We start from the raw sequence: 19304 nt of genomic DNA on the forward strand, positions 1-19304 counted from the left end.
GGCCCATCTGATCAACATCCCAATGTACTCCGAGGTAACCTTCTTCGCTGTCCACAACACTGCCAATTTTCATGTCATCTACAAATTTACTAACCATGTCATCATCTGAGTCATTTATATAAATGAAAAAAAAAGTAGTGGACCCAGCACCAATCCTCGGTCACACCACTGGCCTCCAGTCTGAAAAGCCAACCTACCACCACCCTCTGTCTTCTACCCGAGAGTCAGTTCTGTATACAAATGGCTCGTTCTCCCTGTATTTCATGTGAGCTAACCTTGCTAACCAGTCTACCATGAGAAACCTTGTCGAACGCCTTACTGAAGATTATAGGGATCATGTCCACTGCTCTGCCCTCATCAATCTTCTTCGGTACTACTTCAAAAAAACTCAATCAAGTTAGTGAAGGACAATTTTCCATGCACAAAGCCGTGTTAACTATTCCTAAATCATCCTTGCCTTTCCAAATACTTGAAAATCCTGTCCCTCAGGATTCCCTCCAATAACTTGCCCACCACTGATGTCAGGCTCACTGATCTATAGTTCCCTGGCTTTTCCTTACCAGTTTTCTTAACTAGCTTGCGGCACACTGGCAACTTCTTTATGCAGAGGGTGATATGTATATGGAATGAGCTGCCAGCGGAAGTGGTTGAGGTGGGTACATTAACAACATTTAAAAGGCATTTGGACAAATACACGGATAGGAAAGGATTAGAAGGATATGGACAAAATGCAGGGAAATGGATTTAGCACGGACAGACATTTTGGTCGGTGTGGACCAGTTTGGGCCAAAGTGCCTGTCTCCGTGCTATAGGACTCTATGACTCCTGCTGGTCCCTCTCCCCTTTGAGAATATTCTGTACCTTCTCAGATATATCCTTGATCCTGGCACCAGGGAGGAAACACACCATTCTGATTTCTCGCTGTCTGCCACAAAAGTGTCTGTCTGTGCCTCTGATTACAGAGTCCCCCATCACAATAGATTACTTGAAACCCTTTTTACATTACAGCCAGCCTTGGTATGAGAAACCTGGCTATCTGTGCTACACTCACTTGAGAATCCATTCACCCCTTACATTTTCCAAAACAGCATACTTGAGATGGGGCTAGCCACAAGAGACTCCTGCACAACCTGCCTCCCTCTCCTCCCTTTCCTGGAGGTAACCCATCTCCTGACTTTATCTGCTATTTTTCTGCCTTTCTACAACTGCCACCCATCACAGCCCCGAGCCCTTGCTAATTCCTCATTGCCTTTTTTTATAAATATTTTTATTGAAAAGAAAAAGGGTTTTGGGTTTTTTTTTTACAAAAACTAATACAAAATAGTGTAACCACTTTACAATACAATAGCAACATAGCAACAATATAAATAAAGAAAACAAACTATTAATCTACTCTACAAACTACCAAAACACAGTAAAATATAAGAAAAGAAAAAAACTCTATATAAAGAGAAACTACAATACGATAAGTAACAACAAAAAGGAAAAATAAGAAAAATAAATATTCAAAATAGAATTCTATCAAGTCATAACAAGACAGCTTAATTTACTTTCAATAAAGTTACAACACACAACACACTCTCATTGTAGCTCATTGTAGATCTCCAAGCAGGAGATTCCTCTGGACTCCCAAAGTTTAAAGCCAGCATCTATCAGGGTAGCACGGTGGCTCAGTGATTAGCACTGCTGCCTCACAGCACCAGGGTCCCAGGTTCAAATCCAGCCTCGGGTGACTGTCTGTGTGGAGTTTGCACATTCTCCCCGTGTCTACATGGGTTTTCTCCGGGTGCTCCGGTTTCCTCCCACATTCCAAAGATGTGCAGGTTAGGTGAATTGGCCATGCTAAATTGCCCATGGTGTTAGGTGCATTAGTCAGAGTAAAGTGGTTCTGGGTGGTTTACTCTTCGGAGGGTCGGTGTGGACTGGTTGGGCCAAAGTGCCTATTTCCACTCTGAAAGGAATCTAATCTAATCTCTATCAAGCCTGGCTGAAATCCTAACATTACCACTATAGGAGTGAAGGGGGAGGTTTTTTGTAGATTCCCATACCCTATTGGATCATCCGCCAAGCTTTGATTGTATTTAGAACAATCGGGCTTTCACAATGATCCATGACAGTTCTCATCTTATCCATAAACAATTGGTTGATGAGGGGGCATTTTGCCTGGGAAGCCTCGATATCAACCACATTGATTGTGGATCACGAGAGGCCCAACATATGATAGCAAGGAGCTCAGTTGGTATTTCCTAAAATCTGGGAAATCTAGATTCCCCCCTTCTTTTTTGTGGGAGCTGCAATTTATCTAATTTGATAAGGGACAGTCTATAATGCCAAACAAAGGAACCTAGCCAACCATAAAGCCTACACAGCGCTTACCTCGGCAATATCAAAGGAAGCATTCTCATAGGGTATAATAGGCAAGGGAGAACATTCATCTTGACCAGAGATATTCTTCCCAACCAGGATATCGGGATGTCTTCCCAGTGCCCAAGGTCCTGCCTTATTTTCTCTAACAGATGGACATAGTTAGCTTCATATAACTGGTCAAATACTGGGGTAGTAAAAATGCCTAAGTAGAGAAAACCTCCCTGTGACTACCGAAAGGGGAAGCGGGTTCCATCTGCAAAGTTGGATATGCTGATAAGACCTCCCACTGGCATGGCTTCTGATTTCATAAAATTAATTTTGTACCCTGATCCTAACTCCGGGGCCGTTATACTCGAGTCCGTCCAGATAGCTTTCACCAGCGGTTCAATCACTAATGTAAATAATAGTGATGAAAGAGGGCACCCTTGATGCCAACCTCTGCCAACACTAAAACTATGTGATCTTATGCCATTAGTAAGTACTGCTACTTTGGGTCATTATATAGCACTGCGACCCATTTGGTAAAAACCTCCCCAAGGCCAAACCGCTCAATTATATCCTCATTGCCTTTAATTGCCACTCCAACCAATCCATGCAATCCAATAGGACTCGCAACTAGACATAGTTCCTGCAGACATAATCATCAGTAACATAGAAACTCTACCTATCTCCCATATCTGGTGAGAAGAAGACATCGCTATACTAAAGGTAAAAGGTATGAAGGGCTTTTGTCCGAAACGTCGATTTTGCTGAAGCTCCTCGATGCTGCGTGAACTGCTGTGCTCTTCCAGCACCATTGATCCAGAATCGCGATACGAAAGGCCATCTTTGCACCTTAACAATCTACAGACCCAGAAAATAGCAGTGTCTTATTGCTATAAAAAACACTGCTCCAGGCTAACTTAGTATCTATGTTTTACATTTTTAAAGTTTAATCAAGAGACACATCTCAATAAAACATTATCAAAAAAGAACCCACTCCACTCACTATTGTAACTTAAAATAAACAATAAGGTTACACTTCAAAAAGCCACTACAAAGAGCTCTCCGACACAGGTTTCTCCAAGGTCAGCTGTGAATTTTGCTGTTTGTTGATTTTTTTTAGATCAAATTAGATGTCCAGAGATACTTGAAATCAAACAACACAGGCAGTTAGCTGTTCAGATTCATTGCTGGGTCAGACAGCCGCGAAGGTTTCCTTCTTTGTTAGAATCATGTCCACGTGGCCTTTGTCTGTCATCCTCCTTTTTTAAAGTGCCATTATTTTGCTCTTTTCTCCCCCCACCAAAGTTCTAAAACAATGCAACAGCTTGTAAAACAGTAATTACTGTTCCTATGATTTGAGGAAATCAGATCCAACACTGAAAATATCTCAAAAAAAAACCCAGCTCCTATAACTACAAATTTTCCCCATCCTCCACCTTAGATTTTTAAAAGATATTTGAATTCCTAGAGACTGACATGAAGAGATTTCAAATTGTAAGGCACTAGGAATAACAAACAACAAAACACTACTCCAGAGGCAATGAGTACTCTAAACTACAGAAAAGAAAATCCTTAAGATTTTAGAACAACTAATCATTCCATGTTGCATATGTAATTTCAAGCATGCTTTTTAGAGAATTCAGTCTTTTCAAAGCTTTTCTCAGTTTTTAAACAGTTCAATCTCCCTATTTTACCAAGCAATAGCATCAAGTGCCCAAAGGTTCTCTCAGTCCTCTGAAGTATTAAACTGACATTCATCATTTAACCTGCTCCAGCAATTTCTTCTGGTCTTTCTGGGTGAAGTCTTCCATGTTCTTAAACCACTGAAGATTCCTTGACTTCAATCAGCAAAGAAACTTTCTCCAGCAAAGTCTGGCAGCGAACAGAGAAAGCAGCCCTGTCCTACTGCAGAAATAACACTACTGTTCCTCATCAGTCTTTCTTTTTCCTGTGCAAAGTCTCTGGGAAATAAAGTCTGCTGCAATAAGCACACCTACCTCTGCCTTAAGTTTTCAGATGTTAAATCTAGTATCTGCATTTCAATTACACATGTGTCAGGTAGAACTGATTGCAGTCACATGACCCTCATTAAGTTATTTACCTTAGGTTAATGGGACAGTCCTTAACATAACCATTTTACAAAACGTCACACTCATAACACACAACAAATAGCTAGGCCTTAACAGATAACTTTGCAGCATCCTTGAACACGGGTGAGGTCCCAGAGGACTGGAAAATTGCTAATGTTGCCCCCTTGTTTAAGGATAGCAGGGATAATCCAGGTAATTATAGACTGGTGAGCCTGACGTTAGTGGTAGGGAAGCAGCTGGAGAAGATACTGAGGGATAGGATGTACTTACATTTGGAAGAAAATGGGCTTATCAATGATAGGCAACATGGTTTGGTTCAGGGTAGGTCATGTCTTACCAACTTAATAGAATTCTTTGAGGAAGCAACAAAGTTGATTGATGAGGGAAAGGCTGTAGATGTCATATACATCGACTTCAGTAAGGCATTTTATAATGTTCCCCATGTAGGTTGATGGAGAAAGTGAAGTCGCATGGGGTCCAGGGTGTACTAGCTAGATGGATAGAGAACTGGCTGGGCACCAGGAGACAGAGTAGTAGTGGAAGGAAGTTTCTCAAAATGGAGAACTGTGACCAGTGGTGTTCCACAAGGATCAGTGTTCAGACCATTGTTGTTTGTAATAACATAAATGATCTGGAGGAAGGTACAGGTGGTCTGGTTAGCAATTTTGCAGATGACACTAAGATTAGTGGAGTAGCAGGTAGTGAAGGGGACTGTCAGAGAATGCAGCAGAATATAGATAGATTGAAGAGTTGGACAGAGAAATGGCAGATGGACTTCAACCCGAGCAAATACGAGGTGTTGCATTTTGGAAGATCCAATTCAGGAGCGAACTATACAGTAAATGGAAAAGCCCTGGGGAAAATTGATATACAGAGAAATTCAGGTCCATTGTTCCCTGAAGGTGGCAACGCAGGTTGATAGAGTGGTCAAGGAGTCATACGGCATGCTTTCCCTTCATTGGGCAGCGTATTGAGTACAAGAGTTGGCAGGTCACATCTACATTTGTATAGGACTTTGGTTCGGCCACATGTGGAATATTGCGCACAGTTCTGGTTGTCACATTACCAAAAGGATATGGATGCTCTAGAGAGGGTGAAGAGGATGTTCACCAGGAGGTTGCCTAGTATGGAAGGCACTAGATATGAAGAGAGGTTGAGTAGGATTATTTTCATTAGAAAGATGGAGGTTGATAGGAGACCTGACGAAAGGTATAGACAGGGTGGATAGTAAGAAGCTTTTGCCCCCAGAGTAGAGACTCAATTACTAAGGGTCACGAGTTCAAGTTGAGAGTGGAAAAGTGTAAAGGAGATATGTGTGGAAAGTTCTTTACATAGAGGATGGTGGGTGCCTGGAACACATTGCCAGCAGAGTGGTAGAGGTGGGCACAATAGTGTCATTTAAGATGTATCTGGACAGATACATGAATGGTTAGGGAGCAGAGGGATACTGATCCTTAGAAAATAGGTGACAGGTTTAGATAGAGGATCTTGATTGGTGCAGACTTGGAGGGCCAAAAGGCCTGTAATTTTCTTTGTTCTTAACTCAAGAACTCCTGATAAATAAAATTTAGGAAACTCTTTTTACTTTGCACATGCGTGCTGCTCCTCATCTGTACCACCCATTTATTACTTCTCTCTCCCAACCCTCCCACTCGCCAAGTCCCTCTTCTGACACCTTGATGTCCTACGAGTGAAGGTTTAGGTGAGGAAAGCAGCAAATCGGTTTATTAAAAACACTGAGCATATGCAATAAACATGTTAAAATGAATATTGTCTAAACAAAGGATACCTGCAGCAATGCATTATTGAAAGGGGGTCACGGTGGTCACAAACCACGTCAAAGTGTGGAATTCCATCTAAAAGGTGGAAATGACATTTTTGCAAATGTATATATATGGGTTTCAGCTGACGACAGGATTGGACCGTCTATGATTGCTCTCATGGATAATAATGCTAACTCATCATTCAAATGAAGAATGGGCAATTAGTTGAGGAACGAGTAAACTATCTACTACCACCCATGAATTGTACCCCAATAGGTATCAGAGTCCTTTCTAAACATATCAAAAGAAACAAAGTATTTGCACAAGATTCTCTATCAAGTTTGATTAAATCTGATAAAGTAGATACCATCAACACATTTTAAGTGAAGATTCAAAAGAGAGATAAGAGAGGAGGGTCTAGAAGAAAACAGCAGTAGGATGTGTAGAGAAAGTGCATGGGAGGATGTTTGTGTGGATTATAAACCTTGTGTACATCTGTTGAGTCAATGTAGTATGTGTAACATTGAAATATGGTCACTGAACTCTGAGTTCTCAATCTAGGTTAGAGTGGTGCTGGAAAAGTACAGCAGGTCAGGCAGCATCTGAGAAGTCAGAAAATCGACGGATGAAGGGCTTTTGCCCGAAACGTTGATTTTCCTGCTCCTCGGATGCTGCCTGACCTGCTGTGCTTTTCCAGCACCACTCTAATCTAGACTCTGATTTCCAGCATCTGCAGTCCTCACTTTTGCCTCTGAGTTCTCAATGTTGATTTTTTGAGAAGGATGTAGAAGCTCAGCAGAAATCAATAGCTCAGATTTTGAAAAAAATTAGCAAAATGATTATTAAACAAAAGACAACTATACAAACAATTAGCATTATACTCAACACACTTCAAGAAGTACGGCTTGTAGGAAAACATTTACACTTATACTCTAGACTTTTATAAGGAAGCTGTTGGTCTGCTCAATCAAATGTTACTTATTTTCAGAAGCCTGCTAAAAGAATTTGGCTGTGTTTAAAGCCAACATCACCACAAGGTGGAGCAATGTGCACAAATGCGCAGAAAAGAGCACAGGGCTACATCAGAGTAGGGCTATATCATTACAAAGTGATGGACCAGCAGTTTAGATTAGATTAGGTTACCTACAGAGTAGAAATAGGCCCTTCGGCCCAACAAGTCCACACCGACCCTCCAAAGAGAAACTCACCCCCCCTATATTTACCCCTGACTAATCCACCTAACACTACGGGCAATTTAGCATGGTCAATTCACCTAACCTGCACCCGGAGGAAACCCACGCAGACACGGGGAGAATGTGCAAACTCCATACAGACAGTTGCCCGAGGTGGGAATTAAACCTGGGTCCCTGGCGCTGTGAAGTAGCAGTGCTAACCACTGAGCCACTGTGTTAATCCTAGTAAAGACAGCATTGCTGGTACACAATAGGACATAAATGTTACTAAGCATCAATGGCAATGTTAAATAATCTGATCATGAAGGTTTTGGTCCTCCAGAATATGAAATTAATTTTCACCAGCTACTCAATAGCAGTTGGTGTTCTATCATTCAAATGCAAATACAGGCAGGATATTTTTGTGACTGCACGGCCTGAATCTATATCTCCGACTCACTCATTTTACATCAAACCCTCAAATTTCCCATTGATAGTATGCACTAAACTAGAATCTTTGCTCATTTTGATCATGTGACATTAACCATACAGGCATATATTGGCAGCTCAGATCCTTGATGCAGCAGAACCATCTTCTGGGCTTCTCTGCACATGCTCAAACAGCTCCTGATGGCTATTTTTAATGGCACATACGTTGGGAACACAGAAAAATTCAAATAATTATTATTTTAACTGCTCAATTCCTCTCATACTACAAATTTATTACAATTAATGTCAAAATGGAAAACTTGAATTTCATTTTAAAATCTGAAATTCTATACACAGATTTAAATATCTTTCGAGCTAACATCAAAACACCAATCCTGATCTAACTTTGATGAGCAAGAACTAGAAGGTGAGGTGTTGAATAATGTAGCTCTTTCACTTCTGAACAGTTTGTCATCACATCCTACTAATTTGATTTGATTTGTTGTCATGTAAACCCAAGTACAGAGAAAAGCTCTGTTGCGAGCAGTACAGGCAGATCATAGTAAGCAATGAGAAGCAAAAACTTGGACAGAGTAAGGCATACAGGTTAGAACGCACAGGACAAACGTGATGCAAGATCAACATTAACAAAATCAGCATAATTTGATGTTAGAGAGTGCATTATCAGTCTAATAAAGACAGGGAAGAAGCTGTTCTTGAACATGCTGGTGCATGTGTTGAAGCTCCTGTATCTTCTGCCAGCCAGAAGAGGTTGTAGGAGAGCATTACTAGGGTGGGATGAGTCTTCATAACAATGATGATTGACCACTCAGACCAGCTGTGCTCATGTTGTGAGGGGGAGGGTGTGTGTTGTGTGTCTTGAAATCATCAGAACATTGTTCATAAGTTAGTTATCTCGCATAGGCAAGTTAGTACTTACTACGAACTGAAATGATTGTACAATAAACCTATTTGGGATTTTGCACTTTTGTAATTTGAGAGGACAACTAATAAAAATCATCATGCACCTTAAGGTAAATTAAGTCAACAGGCAACTTTAGTTTGATCACCAAAAGATCAATTTAAAGTAACAACTGCAGGCTGTTGAATCTAGCCCACTCAACTCCTTTGAAAAGCACATCATGAAAGGGTTAAACAGACAAATTGAGTCAGTCTATTAGTCTGAATTTGTTTTTTTTTGAATATATTTCAAACAAAGATATTTGTTGAAAAGGAGAGGCTGCCTGATCTGTACCAGTTAATTTGTTTCTTGAAATTCTGTAGATGTTTATTTTAGCATTGCTTTTTATCTTGACACGGATTCCACTTTTCTAAAGCTGTAATTGATTGGTCTATTAATAACCATAAAATCCTTTGAACTGGCATTGATTTTATGAAGTCCATCTGCATAACAGCAAAGATTCATTAAATTCTCAGTAGACTCACCATATCCACACAGGCCTACCAACATTGATGTACTCCAATGAAAATTAATTCAAAACAGCTTCTGTATTGCACAAAGCAGATATAGTTTGTTCACAACATATTTTCTAGTAAAATCTTAAGTATATTAAGAATGGAGAGGGGAGATAGCAAAACAAACCAGAACCAAAGTATCTCACGTTGTTGCATGTTGTTTAATCTATTTGCTGAAAAACTTCAAAGAACTGTATGATTATCATACCTCAAGGCTTTTACTTCCAGTGAATGTTATCCTTTTTTTTGTGTAGTCCTCAATGGCTTTGGAAATGGCTTCTAACCATTCATCTCTTTCTGCTGCTGAACTGTATCGAGAGAAGAGTTCAAAGTTCAGAATTAATGTCGACAAACACTCTTTAAACCAAACTGGCAAAGCATCTGTAATACAGGGACCTAATGCTTTGACGCTTTTATGAATGTTTTATTTTTCATTGATTCCAATGCTTAGGTCATAAAGATTTCCTTAACTCTCATTGGAAGTTGAGGGTATAAAACCTTCACCCCTATATAACTAAATGCAGCTGTACTTGGAGTTGTGAAGTAGCCCAATTTGTTTGTTTTTTTTCCCAAAGGAAAGTGCTACTGTATTCAAACATATAAATCCATTAGTTTTAATTCTAAGATGCAGAATCAGCAGAAAAATGAATTAACAATTTTACTCTATTGCTACAGAGAACATTCAAACAAGAAAGGGGTGTACTACCACTTCTTACAGAAAAAATCAAAACCAACACAGATAGTGGCTTCTTTACGAGGCCACTCCACTGGCATCTGCACCAAGACTGTCATCCTATAGGGCTTAATCTTCAGGCAGCCCAATAATGATCCTAGAATTTCCTAAGCTTACAAAACCCCACACATCTTAACTGCCTAATAAAGTCAGAGTCAGCACCATGGAAACAGGCTCTTCAGCCCAACTCATCCATGCCAACCAAGTCTCTTAAACTAAACTAGCATGGTGGCTCAGTGGTTAGCACTGCTGCCTCATAGTGCCAGGGACCTGTGTTCAATTCCTGCCTCGGGCAACTGGCAGTGTGGAGTGTGCACATTCTCCCCGTGTCTGCGTGGGTTTCCTCTGGGTGCTCCGGTTTCCTCCCACAGTCCAAAGATGTGCAGGTTAGGTGAATTGGCCATCCTAAATTGCCGTAGTGCTAGGTGGATTAGCCAGAGGTAAATATTGGGGGGGGGGTGGGTTTCTCTTCAGAGGGCTGGTGTGGACTTGTTGGGCCAAAGGGCCTGTTTCCACTCTGTAGGTAATCTAATCTAAACTAGTTCAACTTGTCTGCATTTGGGCCACACCCTTCTAAATCTTTCCTATCCAAGTACCTGTCCAAATGTCTTTTCGATGTTGCAATTGTACCATCATCTACCACTTCCTCCAGCAGCTTGTTCCATATATGCACTGAAATAACTCAACAGAGGCCGGTCTCCTGTCACCAAGTCACCCTTTATTAACAAGTGGAAAGTCCTCAACATTGACCCAGCTCCCTCAGAGCGTCAGAATGTTTTTATCCATCAACCAGGACTCCTTGATTGGACCAGATTAACAGTCTCAATCAGGGAACTCATATCTATGAGATCCATCTGGCTGACCTCATTACAATCTCTACACGTACCACCCATTGTGTGAAAAAGTTGCCCCTCAGTTCCCTTTTAAACCTTTCCCCTCTCACTTCAAAAGTATGCCCTATCGTTTCTGACTCACCTACACTGGGGGAACTTGGCAATTCACCTTAACTATGCCCCTCATGATTTTACAAACCTCCATAACATCACCCCTCAACTTTCTGTAATCCAGGGAAAGAAGTCCCTGCCTATACAGCCTCTCCTTATAACTCAAACTTTCCAGTCTTGGTAACATCCTTGTAAATGTTTTTTGCACTCTTTCCAGTTTAATAACATCCTTCCTGTAGCAGGATGACATGAACTGGATGTGGTACTCCAAACATGGCCTTACCAAAATTTTGTACAGCCGTAATATGACATCCCAACTCCAGTACTCAATGCTCTGACCGAAGAAGGCAAGCATGTTAATCGCCTTCTTCATCACCCTGTCTATCTGTGATGCCATTTTCAAGGAACTATATACCTGCACCCCTCGGTGTCTCTGTTCAACTTCATTCCACAGGGCCCCAACATTAACTGTGCAAGGCCTGCCCTGGTTTCACTTATCAAGATGCAACACCTCTCAGCTTCTGTTTCAGATACATAGGGATTTTCTCCATCTGCTACATTACTGGCATGACTCCATTCAAAGAACTCTCAATTAGCAATAAATTAGCACTTAAGTACATATATTCTGTCTCAAAAAAATGGACAAACTCTTCCATCATAAAGTACTGCCTCCAGGTTTTCCTTTCTACTTGATTATTTCTGCACTGTTTTTAGTTCCAGACCTAAAAGTTTAACGTCAATCATGCCACTACCATAAGAAATAAAAACAATTGTATCCTAGTTTCCTGCTGAGAGATATCAGCATACTGCAGACATCCTGATGCGACAAACTAAAGATAGTTGGAAAGGGCTGCATTAATAAAAAATGCCTCGGTAAGGATCAAGGAAATTTATCAGGCCATTGACATAAGGGTTTGTTTAGAGGCAACAGGAACTAATTTTTTAATAGTACTCCAAGCAGTTGAGGTTAGAGTCAAGTTGTTGTGCAACTGATTGAGTTTGCCATCGGCAATTATAACGCGCGTACAATGTTAGGCATAGATTTAAAGCAAAAACAATAAGCCATCAACTTTATTCAGTCTTTCCAAAATAAAGAATTTGAAAAAATCCTTCAGCCAAGCTATGGAGGTAACAATGAAGTGTAACAATGTTCAAACTGTACACAATCATTCAGGAAAATTCTAACATATTATTTGTTATTTTTGTTTTCAGAAGGAAAGGAGTAATTTCATAATATGAATTGATGTTGCTTCTCCTCATATTGAGGAGATGCAAGGCACAGGATGCTAAGGAGAATGCCTACCCTTTCAGCTGAGAGAAAAGACAACATAGAAATAAACTCAATACCCTTAATAAACAGTGCAATAGGGAGTTTCATTGGTGCTGTAATCACTTTACTATGGAGTAATAATGGACTTGTAATCATTGTTCCTATTATCATGTAATATTGAATGAGAACTTTGCAGGAGCCATGATTCTCAGCACCTCATCTTTCCTTGCAGTGTCCAGATTTATGTTTATCAACAGTCCTGCTGTCAAGAAAGGGAGACTAAATTAGCAACTCAAGTTTGCCCAAGCTCACAGTTTAGCCATCAGTTCTGTTGTCGACCCCAGTACTTCAAAACATCTTCTCTAGAATAACCATCACAACCTCTTCATAAAGTATCAAAGTAAACATAATGGTATAATAGGCTTCGGTTCAGTAATCTCATTACTTCATTGAAACCTGTGTATGAAGACTACAATGAAATTACTAGATACAGACCAAGTGCTGTTAAGTGAGAATACATTTTTTGGCTAGTTTATTCAGCCGGCGCAAACATGATTGACAGCCTTTTTCTGTGCTGTAACTTCTCTGTAGTTCACCAAGATTCTATACAATTGAAGCAAGACATCTTTACTTCTGTTCTCAAATCCTCTTGAAATGGAACCTTTCTAAATGCTTGCTGAACCTGCATGCATTCAGTGATTCATGCACAGAGAGACTCAGGTCCCTTTGGACACCCACATTAATTAGCCTCTCACATTTAAGGAATTCCATGCCTTTGTTTTTTTTCCCAACCAAAGTGAATTGCTTCACACGCATTCACACTATAGTCCATCTATCACAGTTCTAGCCCATCCAAGTCCTCTTCAAGCGTCCTGAAAAGTTACATTTTCTCTTAGTTTGGTGCCATCAACAAATTTGAAAATATTATAGTTGGTCTCCAGATCCAGATCATTTAGTTGGATTGTGAACAGTTGTGCTGCCACTTGCTGTACTCTACTAATAAGTGCCTGCCATCCTGACAATTATTTGTTTATTCCTACTCTCTGCTTTCTGTCTACTCACTAGTTCTCGATCTAAACTAGTAAATTTCCCTTAATTACATGCGCTAATTTTATTTGCCAACTCCTATGTGGAACCTTATCAAAAGCCTTATGAAAGTCTAAATAAACCACATTCTTTGGTTCTCCTTTGTCTACACTACAAGTCACATCCATAAAAAATCTTGAACAAGTCTGTCAAAGATGATTTCCATTTTATAAATCCATGTTGAATCTGTCCAATTTTACCATTTTTTTCCCAAATGCTCAGTTTTGATATTATTTATAATAGATTGTAATATTTTGCCTCATTGCACAATACCTAGTCTAGTCCTGATTCAGTCCCAATCATTGTCATATTGCATGGTGCATGTCTCTCATGATTACCAGATCATACTTGTTTTTTTTGCACTCCAGGTCATCCATTTTGTTCCAAATGCTGTATGCATTCAGATTGATCATTCAGTTTTATCTTTTTAAACATTTTGTAAATTCAACTCTTACCTGTTGGTTGACTCTTAGATTCATACTCTCAATCTATTCCTGTCAAATCTATTTATCATTTCACTTATTAATAATATTCTCTTTAGCCTTAACTCTATTCTTAGATTTGTCACATCTTCTCAAATTTGAGACCTTGTCTCCATAATTTAGTTTAAAATTCTCCCTATTTCTCTTGTTATGCATCAAACACAGACATTGTTGGCAATTGTCAGCAGTTCTGGCAGCATCTGTGGGAAGAAAGTAGAGTTAATGTTTTGAATCCAGTGACTCTTCATCAGAACCCAGTTCTGTTAATGGTGCAGGTATTATGGCGAAGACCTTTGAGGTTCTGTTTCCTAATATTGCGCCAAGCTCCTCATACTGACTACACAGGACCTCCTCAGTCGATCTGCCTATGTCATTGAAAGCTACACAGACCATAATTATTGGATACACCCCTCCAAGTTGCTCTCCAGCCTGAAATCTGGTACTGGGTAGACAACACAGTCATCTGATCTCACACTCTTTGCTTCAGAGGATAGACCCGATCCTCCCACTACTACCAGTCCTTCTTATTCCCCCTTCTCGAGAAGCCTCCTGTACCTCAGTGATATAGTCAGTTAACTTAATCCTTTTGCAGCCCTCATTCTCATCTAGACAAGTTGAAAGAACCTCCAACTTGTTGGACAACTACAAAGGCTGAGGTACCTGCCCTCTAAGTCCCCTAACTATCAACAGTCACTTTTCTATAAACAGATATTGCAAATCTTGACATTGTATTAGCGATGTTATATCTATTTAACTCAGTCCTGCTGATGAGCCATTACCTTGCTGAAAGAATGAAAGATCGTTCAACACTCTCTATGTTCAGTTCATTTTGATAGGCTTCTTGAGACGGCTTACTGACCTACAGGATAGACAATATGTTTCATACATTTAAACAGGTCAACAGAAAGCATTCACCTTCATTTTATCTGGAAAGGTATTATTAATTGAATTAAAGTCACAGCAACACTCTATAGTTAATGAAATTATTCTTAATTGCCTGCTGAATACTGGTTCAACCAGAAAACAGGCAACTGTATAGGAGGCAGTTGGTATCGTTTTTCAATGCATTTATTGCTCAAAGTACTTTAGAAGTGTCCACACTTTATTTACTTGGTGTGGAACATTTTCCATAAAATGATAAAATTATGTTACTTTAACAATTTATCTTAAAAGAATGATAAGGAGAATCAAAAATCACTTACCTTCATACCTGCTAGAGAAAGCATATTGTTCAGCTTGAACATTCCAGATTGTACTGGTGTAGTGTACAATAACACATCATTTAGCTATAAAGGAAAACATTATAACCTAAATGTGAATTCAAAGCAATAATCAGGGTCAAAACTTAAACTTTTCTTCATAATGGTTTAGTTAGTTCCCAAACCAAATAGTTCAACACACAAATGATCATGTGCCATACTGTTTGTATGATGAGCTGTAAATTTCAACAATCGTAAGCGTTGATTCAAGGTTAGACAATTGTACACATGACTTTTGTTTTATTCTTTCACAGGATATGAGCGTTTCTATTTTGACATGCATTTATTGTTCATTTTTAACTGCCCTCAAATAGATGGTCATGAGCTACTTTCTTGAAACATTTCAGTTGTTGTGGTGTAGATATGCCCATATTGTGCTTATGAAGGGAGTTCTTGCATTTTAACCCAGTAACACTTAAGGAATGGTGATATAGTTCCAAGTCAGGATGGAGGGGAATTTGGAAGTGGTGGATCTGCTGCCCTGTCCTTCTAGGCAGTGGGTTTGGAAAGTGCTGTTGAGGGACCTTGAATAAATTACAGCAGTGCATTTTTCATTTTGTACATACTGCTGCTCCTGTGTGTTGGCGGGGGAGTAAGTAAATTCGTAATGTGATGGCTGGGATGCCAATCAAGCACACTGCTTTGTTCTGAATACTATCAGGCTTCTTTAGTCTTGTAGGAATTGTACTGACCAAGTCAAGGGGGGAGTACTCCAATACACCTTGTAGATGGATAGTAGTCAAATTTGAGGAGTCAGGAGGTGAGTTATTCAGCGCAGAATTAACAGACACTTGAATCACAGTATTTCTAGGCTGGTCCAGTTCTGTCTCTGATTAACAGTTGATATCCATGTCAATGACACCCTCCACTACTTTGCTGTTGTTTGAGAGTAGACTTACACAGTAGTAATTGGCTAGATAGATTTGTTGTGCCTTTTGTATTCACTATTAAGTGGGGGAGGTAAATGAAAATTGACATTGTGCAGAGCCTGGTTAGTAGGTTTTGCAATTAACTCAAAAATGATATCAGAAACCACCCAGAACAATGGTACTCAGCTTTTAACTGACACTAACATCTGTCTGTTTAAAACTTCCCAACACAGAGTGCACATTGAGACATGGACACCATTCAACAAAATGTAGATGAAAATTACTGTAGATGTTGCAATTTGTACTGAAAACAACAAATGCTGGAGATCACAACGGTCAGATAGCATCCATGGAGAGAGAGCAAGCTAACATTTTGAGTCTAGATGACTCTTCATCAGAGTTAGCTTGCTCTCTCTCCATGGATACTGTCTGACCCACTGTGATCTCCAGCATTTGTTGTTTTCAGTCATGGAGAGCATTCAATGTTGGCCTGCATTTGAAAAAGCAATGTTCAAAATCGATGATATGAAGTTTGCGCTATATGAGAGAGATTGAAAATTATTGACTTTGTCAACAAGAAAACTGAAGTCCCAACACATGATGGGCTTTCAGCTGAAGTAAAGAAACAGAAATTAAGAAAATATGATCACTTTAACATTCAGAATGAAAGTCTGGCCTTGGTGACAACAGAAGATGAATCATCAGCAAAGGCCATGTCAAAGCAAAACTGGAGGGGGTTTAGAGGAATTCCAACATCCCTTGTGGACTATGATTAATTATGGATAGATTAGTACAGAGTGTGACAAATACAGTTGCACACTGGAAATTCCTGAAAGAAATGTCATTAGATACTAACTAGTATCTTAGTACTACACTGACAGCACAAAAGACTAGCTCAATGCCAGCTCTCCGGTGGAACTATCCAATTAATTCCATCTGTCTGCTCTTTCCTAGTAGCTTTGTATACTTTATTCCCAGTATCATAGTCTTAAATCTTCAAGAAATTAAATGAGTTCATTTGAGAAAATTTCTCTCACTTACAGGCATCCGAATTTAAGCAAATTATCGTGTTTATTGGATTGCAACAACATCTAACAAAATTACAAATTATATAAAGCACAAAACATGTAGGAAAAATGATCTTAGCTTCTAAGTGGGTTAGATGTAGAGGATTTAAAGACAAAATTACATACCAAAAAAAACATTCGGGGCTGCATAACCTTTCTAGACAGCTTCATCAAAGTGCCTTCCTTCAAAAAAACCTAGTCAGAGAGAAACAACATGATAATGCTATTAGTTACTGAATTAAGCAGACATGACAGATTTCTTTGGAAACAATGCACTATTCAAACTTACCTCATAGCTCAGACCATTCAAACCAGACTTCCTGGTAAATCTCCTCTGCACTCTCTCTGTTGCAATGACATCCTTTCTATAATGTGGTAACCAAAACTTAAAGCAGTACTCCAATTATGGCCTAACCACGGTTTTGTACTAGTCCAACGTAATTTTTCTGCTAATTCTCTCACTCAGCTAATAAAGGCCATAATAAATCCCACATCCCATACGCCTTCCTAACCACCTTATCTACCTAGCCTGCATCTCCAGGGATCTGTGAATAGAAAACATCAGGGTTCCTCTAATCTTCAGTACTTTCCAGGGTCTTACCACCCATGATTTAAATACTTGCCTTGTCATCCTTTCCCAACTGCATTACCTTACACTGTTTCGGGGTGTATTCCATTTGTCACTGCCCTTGACCAGTCCGTTGATATGTTCCTGTGGTTTACAGCTATCCTCCAAAGCCTTTCTAGCACCATAACAATTTTCAAATCATCTGTAAACTTCTTGATCATACCCATTACATACTCATACAGCACAGAAGAGGTCCTTCTGCCCATCGTGTCTGCACCACTTACATTTAACTTTAAATCATTAAAATACCAAATAGCAAGGGTACTGCAGAACTCCACTGGAAACTTCCAATCACAGAAACATCTCTGTACCATAGCCCTCTGCCTCCTGTCTCTTGACTAATTTTGGATCCAATATTCCATTTTGCTTTGGATCCCACAAACCTTTACTTTTTAAAATCAGTCTGCCATAAAGGATCTTATCAAAATCTTTATTAAAGTCATGTTGACTATCAAATACATTACCCTCATGCTTCTCATTTCAAACATTTGCTCAAATTTATCAAACACAACCTTCCTTTACAGCCGTGCTGATCATCCCCAATTAATATTTGTCTCTCCAAACGCAAATATATTTAGTCCTTGAGAATTTTTTCTAATACCTTTCCAATCACTGATGTTAGATTGACTAGCTGCAATTTCTTGGTCTATCCATACCTCACCTTTTTAATAATGAGACTATGTTAGCAGGCCTCCAGCACCTCTGGCACCTCATCTTTGGACAAAGAGGATTTGAACATTGCTGGCAGTGCCATGATACCTCCTACTTTGCCTCCCTGGTAGCCTAGGATGCTTCTCATCCAAGCTTGTAGATTTATTCACTTTTTAAGATTGCACAAGTATATCCTCTCTGTTTAACTAATTTCTTTTAATATTTTACAGTGTCCATCCTGGTATCCTGATGTCCAGCATGTCCTTTTCCATGGTGAAGACTAACACAGTATTTCTTGAGAATTGAACCAACACATAGATTGCCTCAGTGGTCCCTAATGGGCCCTACTCTTACCCTAGTTATTCTCTGTCCTTTATATACTATAAAAACCCATCCAGATTTTCCATTATGCTACCCACCAATTCTTTCTCATGTACTCTGTTAGCTATCCTACTTCCCTTTTTAAGTTATCCCTGCACTTCTATTCCCCAATCAGAGACTGTGCCAAAGTGAGCCCTCTGTACTTGTCACAAACTTCTCTTTTTTCTTCTTAGTCCTAACTGTAATCAGTAAGGGATTCAAGAGTTATGGGGAGAAAGCAGGAAAGTGTTGAAGATTAGCAGATCAGCCACAATCTCATTGTATGGTTGAGGAGACTCAATGGTCTTGTGCAGCTTACTTCTCCATCTTATGATTTATCCCTCTTGACAGAGTTCCTCAGTCTTGGTCACACTTTTTGTCTTTGTGGAATGTGTTTGCCCTGTACACTTTCGTTTTTTTCTTCTTTCAATGCCTGTTGTTACTATGACATAGTTTTATCTGCAAGTATCTGATCCCAGTCCACTTTGGCCAAACTGTATCCATCTTAATGAAAATAGCCTTTCCCCAGTTTTGAACTTTTATTCCTCTCTCATCATTATCCTTTTCCATAACTATCCTAAATCTGAATTATGGTCACTATCTTCAAATGCTCCCCTGCCCCATCCACTTATCTGAGCTAATTTCCAAATATTAAGTCCAGAACTACTTTTTG

The 19304-nt window shown here is 39.6% G+C and overlaps 1 protein-coding gene across 2 annotated transcripts in view; it reads right to left on the reverse strand.

Annotated features, from left to right (window-relative positions):
• The window catches only part of fgd6 (FYVE, RhoGEF and PH domain containing 6), a 141228-nt gene that overhangs the window by 42641 nt on the left and 79283 nt on the right, over positions 1-19304 (reverse strand). For both annotated transcript variants that reach the window (XR_015761198.1, XM_043713308.2), the window contains exons 12-15: positions 17119-17187; positions 15000-15083; positions 14577-14656; positions 9491-9590 (exon numbers count right to left, since the gene is read on the reverse strand). Coding sequence is in view for 1 of the 2 variants with exons in the window: in XM_043713308.2 (XP_043569243.2) it covers positions 9491-9590; positions 14577-14656; positions 15000-15083; positions 17119-17187 (333 nt within the window). In the remaining variant the exon portion in view is untranslated. The remainder of the gene's footprint in view (positions 1-9490; positions 9591-14576; positions 14657-14999; positions 15084-17118; positions 17188-19304) is intronic.

This window comes from Chiloscyllium plagiosum, unplaced genomic scaffold (assembly GCF_037043375.1).
Source record: "Chiloscyllium plagiosum isolate Xiang-an unplaced genomic scaffold, Cpla_swu_hap1 HiC_scaffold_23, whole genome shotgun sequence".
Lineage (NCBI taxonomy): Eukaryota > Metazoa > Chordata > Chondrichthyes > Orectolobiformes > Hemiscylliidae > Chiloscyllium > Chiloscyllium plagiosum.